The following is a 24,473-nucleotide window of genomic DNA, read 5'->3' on the forward strand; positions in this document are numbered from 1 at the left end:
GCATAATAGCCCAGCAGGTTGATTTTGCGCTGGTAAATGTCCAGTAAATACTTGTGTCCCCCACACAAGTATTTACTGGACATTTACCAGCGGAGGGCCAGTTTTTACCCGGCTGGACTGTGTGGTGATCTTGCTGATTTCGATGGCACAGGTGAGCAGCATTGATTCCTCAACAATGAGTAGCAGCAATAGTGTGAAAAGCACACCTTGAATCTCAGCCCAGATCTTATGTTTGTGAAGTTTTGCAGAACATTTAAAATTTGATAAGACTTATGACAAATATATTGTGATGTTATGACAAGATGAATGGCCTACCTGGTGTAGTAGGAAATATATACCTGCAACACCTGCTTCTCCATGCTCTGCCATCTATTTTTATTGTGAATTACCTAATTATTTCAGAAATATTTTGTCAGAACATGGTTACAAAAATAACTCTTACTCCAAGTTCTTTATAGCTGAAGAATTTTAACTACAAAGCATTATCACAAACTTAACCTGCATATTGTATATTATAATCAGATAATGCAGTTTCTTGTTGTTGAGGACCTCTCTCTTTCGAGCAGCTTCACAGCCCCAAATTCTGGTGATCTTAATTCAGAGCTTTTAATGTGATTAGCTTACAACAATGATATGTGCTTAAATGTTTAACTTGGAGATTCAAACAACTCTGTTCACCCGCTGTCTATTATTTACACTTGGCAACTACCGAGCAAGCTGCTAGCTACCTTTCTGAAATTAACATGAGGGGATCACCTAAGTCTTTTATGTGCAAAAAGACATACCACTCGGTTGTTGTTTTTTGAACAGTGAAAAGTCACAGCTCACTCCCGGCTCCTGCGATTTGAAATTCTTTCAATTATTCCAAATCACAATTTCAATTTAAAAACGATTTATCGTTTAACCCTACTTTTTACTAGAAGTTAATCCACACCTGTCAGCCAATCAGAGTTAAGAATACTCAAAAGCCATTGTATAAGTTTTATAGGTTGGGAGAGTTAGATACTGAGGAAGATGATAAAAGGGGAAAAAAAGAAGACTGGAGGCAGGACTGGAGGTAGATATATTTTGGAGTGAAGCTACCAATATTTTTGCAAATATGTTTGTTATTTTGTATTGAGGTGCAGAAGCATTTTGAAAATGAGTAGAAAAGAAGGAGTGAAGGAAATATGTTGCGCAGCAGGAAGAGGGGGATGGTGACAGTTCAGTGCCAGTGTAAAAAGTAAGATACACTGCAGATGCCAGGTGCTGAACCAGAAACCCAGTAAACATCCCTTTATTCACTAGTGTCACCATGTCAACCAATGATGCCACACTTATTCCTTTGTCAGTTTGAGTAAGGTAAAAGGATAATTCATCAAGTGAAATTGACTTTGATTGCACATTTTTGGGCTTTTCAATTTTTCCCTCTGATTTTTCCATCTTTCCGACTGATATTTTAAATGTAAATACTTGAACTGATCCTGCAGTGTGTGGGCAATCCTGGGCTAAGAAGCCAAAATTATATAAACTTGCTCATATACAGAAAAAAACTAATAACTGAGACTAGTAATGTACTAATATGACAGTAATAAAGTTTTCTTAACTACATACAAATCACAGGGTTTACAGTATGTTCTCAACAAGTAACATTTCTTCTCATTGTCCAGTCAAGCTCCATGATTTATCTCTTTATGGCCTGTATCACAAGATGATCACAAATACACCTGAGGCTAGATATACTGTATAAACAATGTGTAGGAACAAAAACCATGCATATGAAATTACACCACACACAAACTGGTATTTCTAAAAAATAGGATGTTGTGTATTTTAAGACGTGTGCGTACACATGGTTTTGTAGACAGAGCTTAGGGTAGACAGAGCTTAGGGTAGCATGTGGTGGAGACAGAAAAATAAGTTGAGATGGAATCTAAATAATAAGACACTGTTTGTTAGCCAATTTCACTGATTGTGTGATCTGTAGAAAATTACTGCCATTATTGTAGAACCTTGCCAATGCGACACAAATGGTGAAATTGCGCTCTTTGTTCTTTTCACTGACAGGTATGAATGGTACAGCAGGCAGACGTATTGATATGCAAGGGCATGTCCACGTTCACATATGGCAAACTGAGTGGAAATCTGTCTTGTGCACATGCACCCAGTTTCACAATGAATGAGATTTATAAAACAAACATGCGTACACACAGCTTTATAAATCTTAAACATGCATATCACACAGTATTTCTGTTTCTGTGCATACTAGGAGTTGTAGCCGTGAACCGTCACAGAGTTTTATGCAGCATCTGGCCCCAGATTGTCTAATATCATATGGGTAATAAGGTAGACTTTTCATATAAAGAAAAGTACTAACGAGGGTACGCTGAGGCACAGTTTCAAAAGTCTGATGCTTTATTTCTTCATTCAGTTCCTCTGCTTTCCTTCCCAAAGGCCTAGGAAGAGTGGATAAAGCTTAGGCCCCTATTTTCATGGCAGTGCAATGACCAGTGCAAGCAGCGATCTGACCGATTTTTCCTGACCTTCAAGTTGGCTTTGCCTGTCTGTGTGGTATTTTAGTGCCACAGGTTGGAAGTTCATTCACATGAGGCAGCACAAAGCAAATTTTAGGTATTTTGATGGAAAATGTGTTTAAAGATGTTGTGCTGAGAATAGACATTAGAGAACCATGTTTTTGTGTTTCTGAAGCAACGTCAGTGTCCTGCCACTTTCGTGATTTCGTCAACCACACTAAACTAAATACTCCGAGCAAATGCACAGAAATAAGTCATTGCTTAAAATGTAAATACTATTTTTATTAAACGCCTTCCAACCAGTAGATGTGTTTAAATTGGCATCAAAAAAGCTTCTCCTTCAGTTCATTTAATCCCTGCAGTGTTCTAAAGACAGTAAGAGTTAATAAATCTGCAGCCTCTTGATTGGAGATGCGCCGCATTAGAGCACTCTGCCATCCACTGTGTTTACCTTGCTTAAATCACATATGACACAGGCTGCTACAAAATAACCACCCACCCACACATCCCCATACCCACACACTTCAGACGGGTCTGTTATAACTCCGGAGTTTATTAATCCTGTGCATTGAAATACAGTAAATGACTTAAATAGCATCAGATTGATGTGATCATACAAACAGCTTCACTAAATAATTTTGTTTCTATCATCATTGTACTAATTTACTGTTATACACCATCTGCCTCTAGCTGCAGATATATGGTGCTGTGTTTTCACATTATGTCACTCTGCACCATTCAGACAACCACATGATGATCCCAATTCACAAATCTCTCTCCCTTCTTTCTCCTGTCTGTATTCTCTTGCCTCTTACCTTCATGCCTTTTGCTGCTTCTTTTAGTCTTCTCTTACCTCCCTTGTAGCTTCTACGCTTTTCTTTCTCCATCATCCTTCCCTCCCCAGCTGGTACTATTTGCTGGTTAAATATTTGGGGGGGGTTTACTGGGTGCTGAAGGCCTAAGCTAGGAGGATCAGCAGAGGAAAGGCTGCAGTTGTTGTGGATTAGCTGCTTGTTTTATCATAATACCAGTGCCTGCTTGCTTGGGTTTTGGTGCTCACTGGGCAAGCTGCAAAGTCAGAAATCAAGATTTCTTAAAAACTTTTTTTTTTTTTTTTTTAAACAAAGTACAAAGTATCAGTAATGCAACTCATTACTGCTAAGCTTTAGTTTTGCTAGATGAGATTGGAATCGCAAAGCCTTCCTATGGATCATAACTTTTCCTTCATACCATAAGTTGTTAAAAAAATGTTGGTGAATGTGCCCTGGGTACCCTGTGTGGTTCATCTTACAGTAAAAGGTAATGGTCAGGTGTTTTTTTTGTTTGTTTTTTTAATTTACAGGTGATATTCTGAGTTGCAACTTTGAAATCACAAAGGGGTTTATACTTTAATGTCCAGAAGGTACAAAATGGAAAATAGAAAGAGGAGGGAGAAAAGGGATCTGAGGGAAAGATAAGAAAGAAATGCGGTTCCAGGAAGAAATTATTTGGGACATAAGTTGGGACATTTTAAAGAGTAAACCAGTGGAATATGAGTTTAGGAAAGAAGTGCTATTTGATTTTGTTACATTCAAGTGTCAAGCCAGGAAACGGAGAGAGGACCCAAACACAGATAGCAGGCAGAGCAGGTTCAGTTCAACAATTTTTAATGAATATACAAGGCTTACTCAGGTTACAGGCAGGCAGTGGGCACAACCAGGTAAGCAGTCCAAAAACAGAGCCAGCAAAGTCCAAATTCCAAAGTCCACAAGAAACAGAGCATAAATCCAAAACACAGAAAACTAGGATTGGGGAAGCTTAATGCAAGTACGACGACAACAAAGAAAGACACAAGTGAAACTGATCAATACACAGGTGAAAACAATTAAAGCAATCAAAGCAAAACTAAAAGACACATGAGGGAAGGAGACTATTTCAAAATAAAACATAATAAACCATGACAGATTTGATAGGAGAGACAGAAGGATGGATTACTAGTATGTTGTATGTATGTTCACATTGCGGGATAAAGTCTCCATTAAAGATATGCTGTTAAAAAAATTTATTAAATGACAGTTCTCCAGGAAGTTAAAGAATAGTTTGACATATTGGTAAATGTGCTTATTCACTTTCTTGCCGAGAGGACGGTGTAGTCACTCATTTGTCCAGGAGTGTTCCATCGTAGAAAAGGTTTCAGTCGTAGTCATCTGGACACTGTTTTCAGAATCAAGACGTTTCGGCTCCCATCCGGAAGTCATTCTCAATTGTGAAAATGGTCTGAGAACTCAGACATTTAAGCTACTCTGTGTTGCTTAAGCCCTGCCCTCAGGGAGGAGTCTTCCTGAGTATCTGCTGTTTACCCTGCCTAGTTTCATCTGAAACTGACCTTCTTTTGTTTCCATGATGGCCCAGTAATCAGGCCTATTGTTTTCTGGCTGCACCTCCCTCATCACTGTTAAGTACCTGGTTAGCATATGATTGGCTTCAGAATCAGAATCAGAAATTCTTTATTGATTCCCGAAGGGAAACTCTTTGTTACAGCTGCTCGCCTTTACGTCAGTGCACACAGGAGAAAGTACTAGCAAAAAATATAATACAAAACACTATAAAACACTATAAAAACAGGTCAGAAAATAAATTAGAGGGCATTAAAGTGGGTTTACCGGTTGATGATGATAATACAGTATAATAATACAATGTAATAATATAAGTAATAAGTAGTGGTGCGTGTACTGTCGAGTTAAGTGTAGCTTATTGAGATTATTAAGATGTTGCACAGGAGTAATGGAGGTATATAATATCAATATCAATAATAGGAAAAACTAACATAGGAAAACTAAATATTGCATAGGAGTAATACACAGAATATCGCACAATTATTCAAGTATGGCAGAGATGTAATGATCAATGTTCAGTTTAGTGACCTAGGTTCATACAGACTAACCCTTAGAGGGAGGAGTTAAAGAGTTTGATGGCCACAGGCAGGAATGACTTCCTGTGGCGCTCTCTGGTGCTTTTTGGTGGGATGAGTCTTCCGCTGAAGGTGCTCCTTTGCTTGACCTGCACGTCATGGAGTGGGTGGGAGACACTGTCCAAGATGGCATGTAGTTTGGCCAGCATCCTCCTCTCTGACACCACCGCCAGAGAGTCCAGCTCCACCCCCACAATGTCATTGGCCTTACGGATCAGTTTGTTGAGTCTGTTGGCGTCCGCTACCTTCAACCTGCTGCCCCAGCATGCAACAGCATACAGGATAGCACTGGCCACCACAGACTCATAAAACATCTTCAGCATTGTCCGGCAGATGTTGAAGGACCTCAGCCTCCTGAGAAAATAGAGGCGGCTCTGGCCCTTCCTGTAAACAGCTTGAGTGTTCTTAGTCCAGTCCAGTTTATTATCCAAGTGTACTCCCAGGTACTTGTAATCCTCCACAATGTCCACACTGACCCCCTGGATGGAAACCAGGGTCACTGGTGCCTTGGCCCTCCGTAGATCCACAACCAGCTCCTTAGACTTTGTCGCATTGAGCTGCAGATGGTTCTGCTCACACCATGAGACAAAGCTACCCACCACAGCCCTGTACTCCGTCTCATCACCACTGCTGATACATCCTACCACAGCAGAGTCATCAGAAAACGTCTGAAGGTGGCAGGACTCTGTGTGGTAGCTGAAGTCCATGGTGTAGATGGTGAAGAGGAAGGGAGAGAGGACAGTCCCCTGAGGGGCCCCAGTGTTGCTGACCACGCTGTCCGACACACAGTGCTGCAGGCGCACATGCAGTGGTCTGCCAGTCAGGTAGTCCACAATCCAGGACACAAGGGGGGCATCCACCTGCATCGCTGCCAGCTTCTCACCCAGCGGGGCAGGCCGGATGGTGTTGAAAGCACTGGAGAAGTCAAAAAACATGATCCTCACCGTGCTTGCCGGCTTGTCCAGGTGGGTGTGGATGCGGTTAAGCGGGAAGATGATGGCGTCCTTAACTCCCAGTCGGGGCTGGTAGGCGAACTGAAGGGGGTCCAGGAGGGGTCTGACCATGGGCCGCAGCTGTTCCAGCACTAGACGTTCCAGGGTCTTCATTATGTGGGAAATCAGTGCCTGTGTCTGTAGTCCTTGGAGCCACTGGGACGCGGCGTCTTCGGCACAGGAACGAGGCAAGATGTCTTCCACAGAACAGTGACCCTTTGAAGACTCAGGCTCAGGTTGAAGACATGTTGAAAGACTCCACATAGCTGGGGGGCACAGGCTTTTAGCACCCCGGGGCTAACGCCATCGGTGCCTGCAGCCTGGTTTGAGTGGAGTTTCATCAGCTCTCTTCTCAACCGGTCAGCAGTCAGGCACACAGCAGAAGTTACAGGTGGGGGAGGGGGGGAGTCATTAGTGTGAAGAGGGCTGTTAGCCTGATGGGTAGGGGGGAGCAGAGTACTCAGAGGAGCTTGAGGGCCGACAGCAGCTGAGTTAGAGGGGGGATGAGCAGGAGCTGGTGTGTCGAATCTGTTAAAGAACAGATTAAGTTCGTTGGCCCTGTCCAAGCTGCCTTCAACTCCTCTGCTGCCAGTCGGTCTGAAGCCAGTGATGGTCTTCATGCCACTCCAGACCTCTCTCATGTTGTTCTGCTGGAGTTTCCGCTCCAGCTTCCTCCTGTACTTCTCCTTGTCCTCCCTGATATTCACCTTCAGGTCGGTCTGGATCGCCCTCACCTCCTCCCTATTACCATCAGTAAAGGCCCTCCTCTTGGCATTCAGGATGTCCCTTGTTACCCAGGGTTTGTTATTGGGTTAACAATGGACCATCTTAGTTGGGACATTGCAGTCCACAAGTTAATGTAGCCAGTAATACACGCATTGAGTCCGTCAATGTCCTCTCCATGAGGCTCACAGAGTGCATCCCAGTTTGTCACCTCAAAACATTCCTCCAGTGTCTCGTAGGCCTCCCCTGACCATCTCCTCACTGTCCTTGTGGTCGCGGGCTGCCTTTTAACCAGAGGCACATAGCAGGGTTTGAGGTGAACCAGGTTGTGGTCTGACCTACCCAGAGGGAGGAGGGGGGAAGAGCTGTATGCGTCCTTAATGTTAGCATACAGCAGGTCCATTGTCCTCTCCTCTCTAGTAGGACAACTCACATACTAGGGGAAATTAGTCAGTGTTGTTGAAACACTGACATGGTTGAAGTCACCTGAGATTAATATGAGTGCACTCGGGTGTTGAGTCTGTAGTTGTGCTATGGCGGTGTGAATGGCGTTGCACGCCGATGCTGGGTTAGCAGAGGGGGGGGGGGGGGTGTAAACAGCCACAACAATGGCATGTGAAAATTCACGTGGCATATAATATGGCCGGAGTCCCACAGCTAACAGTTCAATGTCCGGGCTACAGATACTCTGCTTGATGGTAACGTGACCAGGGTTACACCATCTGTTGTTAATCAGAACAGCAAGCCCCCCGCCTTTCCGCTTACCACTCCCGGTGTGATCCCTGTCGGCCTGAACAGTCTGAAAGCCGTCGATGGAGTAGCCATGTCTCAGAGAAGCACATCAAACTACACTCACGGAACTCCGTCTGACTCCGGGCTAATGCCGTTAGCTTGTCCATTTTATTCGCCAGCGATCTCACGTTGCCCATGATGAGAGAAGGCAGACACGGCTTAAATCTCTTATTCTTAAGTCTCTTTTGTCTGCACCCCTCACTGTTCCCTCGCTGCTTCGCTCCACCTCTGCATCCTCGGTGTGTCCTCCTCCAGATCTCAGTGGGGACATCGGTAGTCCTGGGCACCATGCCGCTCGGCTTCAGCGCGATCAGCTGTTCCCTGGTGTAAACAATGTGGCCAAACAGCTGATCTGCAGCGGTGCCCCGACCGAGTAGCAGAAGAAGTTCCACAGCGAAAAAAAGTACCAAAACAATTTCTTCCCTCATTTTCGTAAAGAGCGTAGTTTAAATTACACTTACACACAAGTTACTCAAGTTTGGAAGAAAAAGGAAAGTTAAAAGTTGGAAAAAGTAAGACGACGAGACGGAGCTACGGCAACGGGCAGCATGCGGGCTGGCACATGCGCACTAAATGCGACCATGGTGTTAATAAACTGTGGTAAACGGTTGGCAAGTTGAATCTCAGACCACCATTTCTGTTTAAAGAGGGGTTTTCTTTTTTCACAAATATGGTTTCATTGACTCCTCTTTCAAACCAACTCTTCTCATGGCGATGTTTCTTGCCGAGAGTTAGATAAGAAAATCAATTCTTCGGAAGATATGTCTTTTAACTATGAAGCTACTGCCAGCAGCCGAGTAGCTTAGCTTAGCATAAAGACTAGAAATGGGGAAACAGCTAGTCTGCTTTTGTCAAAAAGTAAAAAAGGTCTCCCTACCAGCACCTCTGGAGCTCACCAGAAAACATGTTAACGCTCTTTTGTTTAAGCCATACAGAAACCAAAGTATAAAAACAGCCTTTTGACAGAGCCATGTCAGCTGTTTCCTCCTGTTTCCAGTCTTTAACCTGCTGCTGGTTATATATATTTAACTGACAGATATGAGAGCGGTATCTCTTGGTAAATAAGTGAATAATTTCCCAAATTGCCAATTCCTTTATATTGTCCTTTAGATGATGTATTAAAAACAATTCTACAGAAAGTGACTCTCCAAAATCCAGCACTTTTCCACATTTGTTACCAATGTTATTTTAAATATTGGACTCATTGTTTAATATATTCCTCAATATTATTTATTTCAAAAGATTACATCTCTTTATATCCCATTATATTTGGCAAACATGTCCTTAGAAATTCTAAATAGGTCTCTCTATGCCTTCCATGCCTCTCTGAATGATCACAGGGTATCTTGAACAGCTCTTTTTTTTCTTTTACTCACTGCCAGTCAGACAAGACATAACATTTCTGGTTGCCAACCCATTTTTTACACTTGTTGCATTTCAAGTGTTGTATTTATGGGCACAAAACTGGACAAAAAGGTGTAGGGCATGAAGCTGCTGCTCAGAATCTGATTGTGATTATGCTGTGAACATATGAAACTGTGAATAAATGTTACATAAAAAACAACTCTGCCAAATGCCTTTGTCCTTTTAGAAACATTTACTATACAAAAGAAAAAAAGACACTACATTAAGCACATTAAAAAAAAAAGCTCAACTAATGCTTTCTGTTTATGTCTTCCTGTGTTGTCTACCTGCATGTCTTTAGAATTTGGAAAGATACGAACAGAGCAAGGAGCAATTCCACCAAGCTGCCTCCAAGACGGAAGCAAACGTGAGGTGAGACACACACACACACACACATTCACACACGGCAGACCAATAAGCAGTGATAGATAGTGATCTGCTCTTTTCCTCATATTTTAACCAGTTAAATGCATACATACAAGAGCACACCTGACTAATGTGATAAGTGGTTTAATTGGCTGCCCTAATTAAGCTGAATTTAACAATACCCTACTTCGCCATCCGTACTTTTCACTGTGGACTTGTAAAGAGCCACAGCCAGGGAAAAGGTTGCTAATTATTACCGCTACAGTCTGTAAAACACCCAGCTGAAATCCACATTAAAGACTATGCCTTGACTAGCTGTTAAATATTGTGGGCTTTCCATTGACAAGAATCATCAGTACAGCTAACACTTGTTTATCTATGTTTTTCAGTGTGTCCTTATCCCTCACGGCAGGTTTTAGCTGGCCAGCTTTTTGTTAGTGAAGAGTATATGTGTTCTTATGCTGGCATGATTTTCAACACATTTCGATTTCAAATGATTAATCTAAATTAAAATTCAGTTTTACTACGACTTGGATCTTGTTCTTGTAGTTTTGTGCATCATTCCTAATGGTACTAAGAACATCGTACTCAACAAGTGCGACATAGCAAAATTGCTAAAAAAGAAGTCCAACGGGGCAAGAAACGAGCAGTCAGAAGATCATACAGATTTTAAACAACCCCCCAGGTTAGCCAGACTTCTTTGGAAGCGAAAACAAAGGCAAACGGTAAAATGATTACCGAAGCAGTCCGCTATAAATGTCCATCACAGTTTACAGACTAACTTCTTGGTTTAGCTATGTCCTACCATAGTTGCTGCAGTTGTGCACATGCACCATTTTCCTGAGCAATGAGGGATTATTCACCATATCCATTGTTCACCATATCAACTTTATAAGGTAATATGTCAATGTTGTGTTTGCATCTTGCTGTGCTGCCACCAAGTGCTCAAAAAATCTGTTAATGCAGGTTTAAAGGTAGGCATCCAGGAGGAATATTTATAACATGCCTGAACCACCTCAACCAACTTCTTTCAATGTGGGAGCAGCTCAAGGAGCAGCATTTAAACTCTGAGCACCTTCCGGTTTCCTGATTCTTATCTAAGGGAGAGCCCAGCCACTCTGTGAAGGAAACTCATTTTGGCCAGCAGTTTGGTACAATGCACGCGTTACTGCTTATGCTGTGCTGATCTGCCTGTCGGTCTAATGTCCCATTTTACGTCCCTCTTGAAGAAGACCACGAGATACTTCAACACCTTCATTTTTCTCAGCACCACATAAAGTGGTTCGTAAAATCTGGCAAAACTGCTGGCTTGTTTACAATCTTATCATCTGACGGTTAGCGTTTCTTGGCTCGCCTGACTTGTAGCGATGTCGCCATGTTCCCAGACCTCAGCACTTACTTTAAGTACAGTGTTTTTATAAACAACTGAAGTGATGGCCAAAACTGCAAAAATAAAACCCAAGTTGTGAATAACCAGAATTATTCTTAGAAAATGTACATTATGTATAAGAAATTTGGTTGGATAAGTTGAGCAAATGAGAAAACAATGAATCTGTAACTCTCTCATGAATGAGAACTGCTCCATTTAAGAACACCACATGCCTCAAGTAATGTACTGTGAGTGTACTGGGCTGCTCCCAGTAGCTGACAGCAGCCTAGAGGTGTACTGGAAGCAAATATGAGTAAGATTTTGAGTTTGAAACACAGCATTACTGATAAAGAAGATGCATGCTTATTAGCAGATCTTGCACCCAGCCACTGCAAAACTGTTCATGAGCTTCTAGGGATTTTTCAATTTTTCACTGGGTAGGGTCCCTTTTCTTTCTCTTTTTCCTTCTCCATCAGATTTGATCAGACCAATTTAATCAACTTTTTAACCAAACACAACACAAGGTAAGCAGGTAACTGTTACCACCGTAGCAGGCACAGGTAACAACAAAGCGCGTTGCCACGTGTGACGTACCTTCACATTTCCTATACTGTATTTAGCTATTATAGTAAACAGTATGGGCACTGGTATATGTAATAACTGTCCTTTTATTCTAAAAATTGTAAAGAAAGCAAGTGAAGTAATAATAAATAATAAAGACATGAAGGGCAGTAGTGGATGAACCCGGTTAAAGAGTAAGGACGCTATAAAGCAAATGCACACGCAACGAAGCAGAGATCGTTTTATTGGTCAACTCTACACCTGGCATTCTATTGGTTGGGGAATTTTGATATATTTTGTACAATAAAATCAGAGAGCAGAGGAGAAATTTGAGAGCAGATGTTTACTCTGTGTAGGTATTTGGCTGTGGCTGACTTCCTTGCTGACTCCTTATGGTTTCCATTTGCTTGCGGGATCCCAAGGTATTTGTAGCTGTTCTGAACATCTGCATTGTTGTCTTCTGGTAGTTCAACCCCCTCGGTTCTGATTATTTTCCCTCTTTTTGATACCATCTGACCACACTTGTCCAGTCCGAATGACATTCCATTGTCGTTGCTGTAGATCCTGGTAGTGTGGATCAGTGAGTCAATGTCTCGCTCATTCCTGGCATAAAACTTGATGTCATCCATGTAGAGGAGGTGACTGATGGTTGCTCCACTTTGGAACCGGTATCCGTAGCCATTGTGATAATCTGGCTGAGGGGGTTCAGGCCTATGCAGAACAACAGCGGAGATAGTGCATCACTTTGGTATATGCAGCACTTGATGGTGACTTGTGCAATTGGCTTTGAGTTGGCTTCTAGACTTGTTTTCCATAGCCCCATTGAGTTCTTGATGAAGGCTGTTAGTGTCGTGTTGATCTTGTACATTTCCAGTATCCATGTATGTGGCACTGAGTTGTAGGCTTTCTTGTAGTCAATCCAGGCGGTGCACAGTGTCTTGGAGTCTTGAGTGACTGCTCTGTTGATCAGTAGCTGGTGCTTGGCTCCCCTTATATTACTACCAATTCTCTTCTGGGCCTTGTCCATGTATTGAGCCATGTGCCTACTAATCTTAGCCGCTATGATGCCTGACAGGAGCTTCCATGTTGTGCAGAGGTAGGTTATTGGCCGGTAGTTGGATGGAATCGTTCCCTTCTGGGGATCCTTCATGATCAGGACTGTCCATCCTTGGATTAACCCTTCTGGGTCAGTTCCATCTATCAGCAGTTGGTTCATTTGTGCTGCCAGGCATTCATGAAGTGTAGTTAGTTTCTTCAGCCAGTAGGTATGGATCATGTCAGGGCCTGGTGCTGTCCATCTCTTCATACCTGGCACTCTTTCTTGGATGTCTACCATTGTAATGGTTACTGGATCTTGTTCTGGGAGAGTGCTGTGGTCTGTGGTCTGTGGTCTGTTCTTAGATCCTCTAGTCACTGAGCATTGGTGTTATGTGATGCCTCCTTCTCACCTATGTTCTTCCAGTACTTTCTGTCTCAGCCCTGGGTGGATCTGTTCATGTGTTATTACCCTGCCACTGAGAGTACACTTTGGATAGTTCGGTGGAGACTGTGTGTGTGTGTGTGTGTGTGTGTGTATATATATATATATATATATATATGCAAGGCAACAATAATTAAACCAACCTAATATTTCTAATTGACCTTGTCCCCTATTCCCCCACCCTTGCATCCCCATGCTCCCCCTTATCCCCACTCCAGATGCCCCATCTTGATCAACACTATTGTACAGTCTTATAGTCCTCTCGTCTCACAGGAATTCTTTAGTAACCACAGGTTCTGCCAGGTTAGTGATTGATTGGAAATATGACTTAAGTCAGATTCAGGTTTGCATCAGCAAAACTTGATTGAGTATACAGCTGTAATCTTTGTCACAGCACCTGAGATAACATAAAATCTACACCAGCAGGACTCCCATTGATATTGCACATATGAACACCCTAAAGCTCCAGTGGCGGTGATTATTTACTGTACGTCAAACTGCGATAGAAAATGATTGCGGAAGTCAGTCAGTCAGTAGCTCTAAAACAAACTGAAACAGGATTTCTGCAAAAGTTCAGCACAGCTACTCAGTTTCATGACTGGTGGGGCGTCACATTTGCGACCTCTATTGGTCGACTGTTACAAAAAAGAGGATTAGCAGTGGTCTGTGGCAGCAGGCCATTCTGGAAAGGGTCTACACTAAAGCAGAGATTGCTACGCATAACTGATGACCATTTAGCAAAGGCATTTGGCATTTGCTAACTTGACAGAGTTTACCTAGCTGTAGAATTACAGATAGATTGAATGAGGATGGAAACAGTTATAGATACATTTTGTGTGTGAGAGTGTGAAGGATACAGCCTCCTCTTCAGAGTTGAAAGTGATAGAATGAGAGTGAGACGGAGACAGACAAGGCAGATACCCACATCAATTCCCTCTGGTCAGTATCCAAGGCATTTTAACAAGACCAGCTGTCTGTTACAGTAGCAGTCGAACTAGCCTTAATAGTCAGCCTTTGTCAGATCCTCCCAGCCTGTGTCAGAAGATACCAGCCTACAGAGATCACTCAGCGATAAGGCTGGAAATATTGGTGAGCAAAGTCCAGAGACCAAGTTTAAAAGGAGACTCTATGGCAATTTTTGTTGTGCTGTAAGTGAAAAGACAAAACCAAAAACATAGTGTATGGTTCACTGAAATTAGCCCCCCGGTAGATTTCAAATGTGTACATTTCAAGTCACTGAACTTTCAACTGGCTGTTTAAGTTATATAGCAAACTGATTGGATGGAAAGGGAAAAAGTGTTAAAGCAGGTATGTTATTGAGGTTATCAAGTGGACTCAAGTTGTAAAACCAGTCCCACAGCACACCCTGGATCCACACCCTGCTTTAATTTACAGCTGTCAGGAATGTACGCTTATTAAAAGGTATTCATTGTGTTAACACAGATCCTTTATGACAAGTTATGACTATTTGAAGCATTTCCTGAATCTGAGGTGGCAAACATGTACAAGCCCCTCTCACAAAATTAATATAGGAGAAAGTTAAGTTACAAAAAGTAATAAAAAATTAATATTGCTAAATGGGGGCCAATAGGATACAAACAATGCAAGAATTAGCACCAGTAAATGCAACATCCTAACTAGATATACAGTACAGAAACAGTTTTGATAGCTCAATCGATTTGTAACTAAACTGTGTTTACAAAAAACATTTGTCACATAGAATAATGTGTGCATAGAAATTTAGTGTGTACAGACACCGGTTTGCACTGCAAACTAGGTAACAGCCTGGAGTTCTATAAGTGAGAAGCCTGCTAACATAATTGATCCTGCCCTTGATTTTACAAGGGACAATGATGGCATGTTTCATATTTTATGGGGTTTTTGTTACAATGGTGGACTAAGCTCAAAGCCCGGAAAAGATAAAGATACAAAAGAGGTATCAATAGAGGAATGTAGCTGTGGATGTAGAGATGGATGAAGGGGAATTGATGGACATAATGGAAAGATGGATTGAGATTGTTTCCCTTTATGAAGTGAAGGATAGGAGCAGTTTACAGTATGATATACAAGTGGTTGATTAAAAGGTGGGAAGACAGTTTGAGATGGGGGCATTCATTTTAAGTGAGATGGGATAAAGGTATTTAAGTTATAATGTACAATATTTCATATGAGAATGTCAAGGAATATCATACAATTTTACACTTTCACACACAGTGATACTTTACAGTATTTTTTCCACAATGTGTCAGACGGTGGTGGAAAGCAGGCTGTTTGCCCCTTTATAACATTTCTGAGCAGCAAAACAACATAAACGAACTCTTAACAAAAGCCATTTTAAGGTCATGGAAATGTTTATACTTGTTGAAGCTATGCATATTCATTGGAGCCACTGTGGAAACCTAATTAAAATATATTCACCAATACAGCATTGACAAAGGAGTGGCAAAAGTATGAGGCACTGAGAGAAATTAAGTACTCTACCCTCCACTTCAATGTTTATGAGAGACAAAGTGAAGTCTTTTATAGAGCACTCTCTCTTCCTGGTTGAGGTTGTGATAGGAATGGAGAGATGGAAGAGGACGAGTGAAGGAGTGTGGAGATACAAGATAGGGGAGAAGAGGATGTGTGCCTTCAGTCACTTGAAAAGCTGTCAGGGTGTAGGTGCATACACGCTACAAACGAGATAAGAGGCAACTCTGTCTCTCTAGCTGTTTTCCTCTTCACCTCCTCTGCCCTCTTTCTCCCTTGTTATCATCTCTCTTTTTCCCTTTACTTCACCACTGCACCAGTATTAATCAAGCCGGTAATGGTAAAGCAGTCTGTTCAGGAATTCTGACCCTCTGACATGTCAAATGCCATTTCCTGCCTCAATAGATAAGGATGGTCCTGTTTACCTCACAGTATGTCATCTCCCTACAGAACAAGGTAAGAACAATCAGGTTCTTTAGGGACAATGAGAATTATTCCTGTCTTCTACAACAGGGATTATCCAATCCCTGGTTTAAGGACCTTTACTATTCTACTAACATTTTTGAAATGTTGCAAAAACAATGCTAAATATGTACATTTTTATGAAATGGATTCAAGCAAATGGGAAGGCTTTAAAGAAATAGCTTGACATTTTGGGGAATACGCTTATTCACTTTCTTACAAAGAGTTAGATGAGAAGATCGATACCACTGTCATGTCTGTACACTAAATATCAAGCTACAGCCAGGAGATTAGGCTTAGTTTATTAAGTGATTAGCTTAGTTTAGCATAAAGACTGGAAGCAGAGGGAAACAGCTAGCTAGGATACTTCAATTAATTAGTGAGATTTAGAGGTGATGGTAGGTAGATTTTTTTTTAGCTTTGAACAGAACCAGGCTAGCCTTTTCCCTTTAAATCCAAAGTCTCTATGCTAAACTAAGATAATCCCCTGCTGGGTCCAGCTACATATTTACCGTTTTTATTATATATATATTTACCGACATGAGAGTGGTATCGATCTTCTCATCTAACTGCAAGAATGCAAATAAGTATAGTTAGCTTTCTGCTTTGATCTTGGCTCATCAAATGCATTTGTATTTTATTCGGACTGTCCAAGTTTTTCACCTGGACATCCAAATACAAACAGAAGTTGAGTATCTTTATCATCAAAGTCACCTGTGACTTGGTTCATGTATGCCTTATACCCCCTCTATAAAAGACCTGTACACCCAGGTAATGCAACAATTGCTGGGTAAACTGCAGCAGCAACAACAACTGCAACCTCCTTGACAAGAGGGCTTAGACAAGGAATCCACAAGCTCTGTAGCGGGAGAAGTAGAGGAGAGTGTTAAACAGAATATCGAACATGATGTTAATCCTGACAGTGTAGGCTTAAGTTGGTCAGGGCTAAGATAACCGCCAGACTCCAGGAACTGAAGGTAGCCAAAAAGATTGACTAAATGCCTAGGTTTATTGGTTGGTGATATGAGAGTGATGAAACCACTCCTGAAGAAGAGCAATCTTGATGCAACCGTTATTGCTATCTATAGGCCCATTTCCAACTTACCATTCCTCAGCAAAATACTAACAAAAAAGTTTATTTTCATTAACTTAACTAACTACTATGCTTAACTATCTAACATCAAACAGCCTTCTAGATATGTATCAATCTGGTTTTCGATCTCATCATAGCACAGAAACAGCACTTAACCAAAGGAGAGGTTAGAAAAAAAGAGTCTGCCTTTAAACTATTACCGGCCCGGTAAACTGTTTCAGAACTTACCTACAGGACAGGGAGTTATTTTTGTCCATTGGAGACTTTGCCTCACACAAAGTAGGTATTATATGTGGAGTATCCCAAGGATTGATTCTTGGACCATTACTATTACATCTTTATATGCCCCCACTAGCAAATGTTACAAAGAAACACAAAATAGATGACAAAAATTGATGATTCACAACTGTACATATGCCTATCTCCTGATGACCTAGAACCCATACACTCCCTAACTCAGTGTATTGATGATATTATTCTGTGAATGTCAGAGAACATTTTTACAACTGAACAAAGACAAAGCAGAAATACTCATCTTTGGCATAAATGCAAACAAAATTGGAGCTCATCTCAGTTTTCTGTCTCTGGACAGCAAAAGTAAAGTCAGAAATCTGGGTGTAATCATAGACGGCACTCTAAATTTTAAGAGCCGTATTAATCATCTCACGAGCTTAGCTTTCTACCATCTAAAAACATTTCACAACTAAGGGGCTTTCTGTCAAAAGCAGACTCTGAAAAATGAATCCATGCATTTATAACAAGTAGACTACTGTAATGGACTATTCTCCGGCCTCCCAAAATCAGCTGAGCGGCGACTGCAGTTAATTCAAAATGCGGCTGCATGCATTCTCACCGGAACTAAAAAGTCTGAACACATTACACCTGTTCTAAGATCTCTGCATTGGCTCCCTTCAAAACAAGAAATGATTTTAAGATTTTGCTACTTGTGTACAAAGCTCTATATGGTCTTGCACCTCAGTATATAAAATTCATGCTCATTAGATACAAACCAGCAAGAACTCTCAGGTCCACAGGCAGTGGTCTTTTAACCATCCCTCATACTAACGCTGAAGCAGGGGAGGCCGCCTTCTGTATATGCCCCAAGTAGATAACCCTGCCTAAGGACCTGAAAGAGGCCCCTACACTGAACACTTTTAAAAGCAGGTTAAAGACCTTACTTTTTACTAAGTTTTTAGTGTGTGTGTGTGTGTGTGTGTGTGTGTGTGTGTGTGTGTGCCATGTGTGTTTGCCCTGATTCTTTGTATAATTGCACTAGCACCTGTTGAAATGCATATTTATATTCTCCACTTGGATTATCATATTGTGGTTGTATTTATGAAATTTGTATTGTGTTGCACTGTGTATGTGACATTGGAATATGCAGCCAGAGCCAAGCATTACAAAAAAGTAGAGGACACACTATATTCATAACATGTCAAAACTTGTAATACAACATGTGCTTGTGTCAGCATACAAGCAAGATGTTGCAGGCTTTCACTGAACTTGTATTGTAGCCCTCAAGTCAGTTCCAATATTGGATTTTCTTCATTTTTCCTCCTTGGGCGATACATCCTGTGAGATGTTAACAAGATTTTCTAATTACTTGCCTGAAACACAGTAGAGATACCAATACTTTGTAGTTGACAGGATAGAAATAAAATGGCATGTAGGACAAACAATACTTCATATGTTTAGCCAAAGCCATTAAGAAAAACACAAAAAACCTCACTCTAACTCAGAGAGATGCATGGTTTAGAGGAAAAAGCATCTTCCTTATCAGTCTCATAGCTTTGCCAGAGGCTTTTGTAGTTGGTGGTGTGTTTTGTGTCTTTTCCATTTTCCAATTTCTCCCCTTTCATTTCTCTGCCTTTCTTTGTCTCGGTAAGCTGGTCTGCGTGGTCCAGAAGTCTGAGGCCTCTGTGTTCCGTCCGCCTCCGTGTTCGCTGCCGGAGATTAAAAATAATGAGCAGCACCATTAATTAAGCAACTAATCTAATTGTTTATGTTTTGTCATATTTAAAGCTCACAGATGCGTAGAGAACTCCCCCAAAAATTACTGCTCCCCCACACATTAAAATGCTTTTGCAGCACACACACATTAACAACAGCTGTCAGGGACACTTCTTTAGCTTGTCCAGCTAAAAAACCAAGGCCTTCTCTCCTCTCTCTCTCTCTCTCTCTCTCTCTCTCTCTCTCTCTTTCTCTCTGTCTCTCTCTCTCTCACTCTATTTTTATTTATTTTTGTAAGCGGCTCAGTTAATATTGTTGATTTAAGACCTCACCTTCAATTTGGTGTAGCATGTGGACAGAGCTATAGCTTTTGCTGCAGCTGAACCAATTTTCTGCTTCAAGCGCCTTTAATAAACCACGCAGCACTATCAGGAGGCTTTGGCTTCCCTGATGAAGGCCATTTATTTCAAATTAAAGGAGAGTTCCTTATCTTTGGCAGCCTCAAATGGAGAGAGAGATAAAGATGGCGTGCTTTGGTGTCCTCTCTATGTTGTTAATGTCATGAGAGAAAAGGAGGGGGTGAGCAAGGGAGAAGTAAGAAAGGAGACTGAGTTGGAGAGAAGACAGAGACAAAAAGTGGAAGAAGACAGATTAAACAGGCAAGATAAACCATTGGAGGTGGTGTGGGGGGAACAGGCGTAATCTGATAGGCTGTCATCTTTTTAAAATGGTCTTGTGAGAGAACACCAATGGATGCTTCATTCCTTCCCTTTCATCTTTTTATCTCACTTCCTTCCTTTTATATGTTTTTCTCTCCGTCTCTGATAATGTTCCTCTTTAACCTCTATCACCCATGCTCAGATAAACTCAGTCATTGCATCCTTGATACTGTTGCTGATGATAAAGTGTGTGTGTGCCTGTGTGGATATGGATATGCTATAATTGAAACGCTGGGGTCAGCTCTCCTCCTTGAATCAAAGCCAAAAAGAGCCTTTAATTTGGCTTTCAATTAAATCTGGTGTTAAATGCTCCACAGAGAACGTGTGTATCCAGGGGCACAGTGTAGTGGAAATCTACATGTCAGCATGTATAGTATCAGAATCGGAAATACTTTATTGATCCCTGAGGGGAAACTCTTTCGTTACAGCTTCTCACTATCACATCAATGCACACAGGAATAGAAGTACTAATAGAATAGAAATAGAAATAATAATAAAATAAGTCCGCAACGAGACAATTATTTCTATTAAGAAATAAGAGATGTGCAAATCAAAATATAATACACTATAATACAGCTAAGATAAATTAAGTACAAAAGTGAAAATAAAGTATAAAAGCTAAAATAAGTGTAAAGTACAAAAGTGGATTTACAGGTTGATAAGTATAGTAGGGTATAATAAAATGTAATAATATAGGTAATAAGTAATAGTGCAATAATGAGTACTGTCAAGTTAAGTGTAGCAGATTAACCAGATTATTAGACGGTGGATATTGCACAGCAGTAATATAAGTATTAATAAATATCAATAAACAGGGAATATTAAACAGAAAACAGAGTATATTGCACAGGCGTAGTAGGGAGGTGTGTGCACAAGTACATTGTGCTTTCATGTTTACGGTGTATTAAAAAGTGTGTGAGGGTGTGTACATCTGTGCATGTGCCTCTCTATACCTGCGTGGGCGTACATAACTCGCTTTTCTCTGCTTCAATCACTCAGAATCCATTACAGTGAGGCACCCAGGCAGCAAGCCTGACACAGTTAACAATCACACAGATAGACAGGCAAAGACCAATTATACTACAGCCCACATATCAAATTAAGCACGGCTGATTCAGTCTCTCAAAGCACACTTTTCTGCTGTATTTGATCAGAATTATCCTACCCTCTCAGTTAAACATGATTTAGCTCTAATTGCATGATTTGCATTGAAGCACGTACTATACACACCATAGGTTGTCATCAGGTTGCAGTGTGTGAGGTTGTTAATTGTTTTTCATCTTTGTCTTGCCTCTTTTCATCAGACGTCTTCTTTCTCATGAATGTTTTTTTTTTTCTTCCATTTGTTTTGTTAACACACATGAAGTGAATGGTACCAGCAATACAAAACTTTTAAAGTTATATATGAATACACATTTTAGTCGCTGTTTGCAAAGAGAAAAAAACACTTCTATTTCTCAAATGCTATTTAATGTCCTATTAGGACCAGTGTTGGGGGTAACACAAAATAATGCGTTCGAGTACTCGAGATTACTTTTTTGTTGTAACAAGTAACATAAGCCATTAGTTTTGCAGTTCAAGTAATGAGTTATTTAGTTACGTTTTCAAATAAGCAATCTATTACTGTTAAAATGTCCCTGTTCTTTTTGTTGCCACAAAAAAGAAAAAAGGAAAGGCCTTCGCACTGTTTCTGTTTCTTTCCTACTTCTTGGAGGATAGCTGTGTACTAGTGGAAGGTATCCAATCCTACGGTTGTGTCAGTGCTAATGTGTAGCTCAGCTAGTGAGATGGCAGAGAGGACAGGCTTTACGTCGTGGAAGTAAGTAACTAAATGACTTAGTGGTTGCATGTTGAAACATGATGTTCTGTAAGCTATTCGAGCCCATGTTTTATTGTTTTCATAGAGGCAGCTGTGCCCTAATATGCCTCTGCCCAGTTCACTGTCATATCATTAACAGCCAAAAGGCTGCACAGGTGCCATCTGTCAGGTACCCTCTGTTTCTATTTACTTTGTAATTCAACTTTTTTATTGCAGTTGAATTCCAAAAAAATTACATGTTGTATGAACTTGTTAGGGTATATGCTTTGAACCCTGGTACCCTCTTGATACATGTTTACTTGATACATGTTTACATAATCGAACTGCAAAGGGATACTGGTCTGTCATTCCTGTTATTAGCCTGCAGAGTTACAGATTATGGGCCGTAGACTATGCAATGATGGTAGAGTCAATACATTCAAAGTACAGTAGGCTATGCGCCCTCTGGACTATATAACAAACATGCTTAAGTAACATTACCAAGCACTGGTTAGGACTGGGTGATAGAAACCTTAAATATACTTACAAAAATTAAAAATAAAAAGTGTCCCCGATATGAAAATGGGAAACTTCATTATACTCTGGATAGGGTACATCTCATGACATTGTGCAAACAGTCAAATTCACAACAGTCAATAAACAATCAAATCACTGAAACAAGACTATTTCTAATCAAACCTATGACAGTTCTTTATGAATGGCTTTACGAATTAGCTAAGTTTATACTGACAAGATTTTTGTTTTCGTATAATATTTTAAGTTAGACCTGAAATAACAGATTTTTTGGGCCCCTTGGGAGCAGCTGAAACAAGTTGTGAACACATCCAGCAGTCATGGGGTAACATTATCATTCATTTGGAGTCATGTCTAATATTTACTCTTCTTTTAGTTCTGTTTCTGGTCTCCAACCAAAACAATGAGCTGAAAGTCTCCATAAAACTGTGTAGAGTGGCAGAGTCGGGTTGCGATTCTCCGTGAGTTCATCACTACGAGCAACTTTCTTGCGACCTTTCACATACGAGTAGAAACATAGATTATACAGTGGTGTGAAAATGTGTTCGCCCCCTTCCTGATTTCTTATTTTTTTGCATGTTTGTCACACTTAAATGTTTCAGATCATCAAAGAAATTTAAATATTAGTCAAAGATAACACAAGCAAACACAAAATGCAGTTTTTAAATGAAGGTTATTATTATTAAGGGAAAACAAAATCCAAACCTACATGGCCCTGTGTGAAAAAGTGATTGCCCCACCTGTTAAAACATAACTGTGAACTGAACCACAGTGAGAGCCATTATGCACAAATGGCGAAATCATGGAACAGTGGGCAAACACTTTTTCACACCACTGTAGACTTCTGTTTGAAACCCTTTTTTCACATTCGGAATCCACTACAAGGAACTTTTGAGCTTGTGCGAATTTTTCAAGCTCAACATAATAAATATTGATTTAATATATATTACATTTATATTATACTGTGTGTGTGTGTGTATATATATATATATATATATATATATATATATATATATATATATATATATATATATATATATATATATATAAAGCTCTTTCGATGTATTATATTGAAATTATTTGTCTACATTAAAATATTATCAATAACACCTTTAAAGTGATTCTAGTTTTTCCAGTCTGTTTTTATTTTTTTTGTCAGTGAGAAATAGGGGACTGGATGTTACTATTTTTTCCCCCCGCTCCATTCATAATTCCATCTTTCTGTATATCTCTGTCTGTCTTTTGCAGGTCTCGCAATACAGACCCAGTGTGTCCTGGCCTGCAGTCTCAGATTTTATCCTGTTACAGGGAGAGCAGAGACCAGACCCTAAGGTGTTCAGACCTGGCCAAAGAATACATGCAGTGCATCGATGCTGCAAAGAAGGTAAGAGCTTTTTTCAAATCTGGAATGGATAAGATTTGGAATATCAGGGAAGATCTGAAAGGTTAATATATCTGGAACAAAAGTATTATCTCAGATTGCAATTATTGTGTCAGCACTCCCATGAAGTTGGGGGGAAAAAATCCTAGATCATACCTTAATTGTGAAGATCGCTTTCTAAAACCATGTCAGTAGCAACTTTCTGCCAAACATAATAAACGTATGTTAATAATAATAATAATAATAATATATTGTACTTCACATGGCCCCTCAAAAGAGCATGGATTTGGGGGAAGTTTGGGACATAACAATCCAGTCTGAGTGGTGGCTTTTGAAGTTTTCCATTGAGATATGTTGTTATTTTCAGGGCAGAACTCTGTCTGATGTAAAAGACAGAAATTAATTTTTTCTAGTGTTCTCAAGATTGTTCTGGTGTAGTTAAGGACCAAAAACATACCAGATTGATAGGATTTTGAGTGCTGTCACTTTAGGTTTTTAAACAGAGAAAGAAATCTTGTCATTAGAAACAGCTTTCAGAGTGAATGTCTGATGTAAAAGTACGAAATGCAAGTTCTCCAGCACTACCAAACTTGTTTTCCTACCAATACTAAAAATGACACTTTTTCAAAGGCAAACACAGTTTGGGTTGCTATGAAATAAGTCTTCACTCGCAGTTCAGCTTGTCACTGAAACCTTCACCCTTTTGTTTCTAATTTTAGGTAGTTTACAGGTACAAAATCATTTAAAGTAAGTGAGAAAGAAAGAAAAGCAGATTGTCATGTGAAAGTAAGCAGTAAAACTAGACATTTCCCAGACTACATTAATTACTTTTTTGATATTTTCTGAATATTATTAATATTGCCATTGATATATGAGTGTTTTATTAACTTTTGAATTGAAGAAAACTTATTTAACAT

At 40.4% G+C, this 24,473-nt stretch overlaps 1 protein-coding gene across 3 annotated transcripts in view; it reads left to right on the forward strand.

The window, feature by feature from the left end:
* Positions 1–24,473, forward strand: part of LOC122883489 (MICOS complex subunit mic25a-like) — a 112,840-nt gene that overhangs the window by 58,164 nt on the left and 30,203 nt on the right. For all 3 annotated transcript variants that reach the window (XM_044212247.1, XM_044212249.1, XM_044212248.1), the window contains exons 6-7: positions 9,676–9,746; positions 23,424–23,559. In XM_044212247.1, the coding sequence (XP_044068182.1) occupies positions 9,676–9,746; positions 23,424–23,559 (207 nt within the window). The remainder of the gene's footprint in view (positions 1–9,675; positions 9,747–23,423; positions 23,560–24,473) is intronic.

This window comes from Siniperca chuatsi, linkage group LG10, assembly GCF_020085105.1.
Source record: "Siniperca chuatsi isolate FFG_IHB_CAS linkage group LG10, ASM2008510v1, whole genome shotgun sequence".
NCBI lineage: Eukaryota > Metazoa > Chordata > Actinopteri > Centrarchiformes > Sinipercidae > Siniperca > Siniperca chuatsi.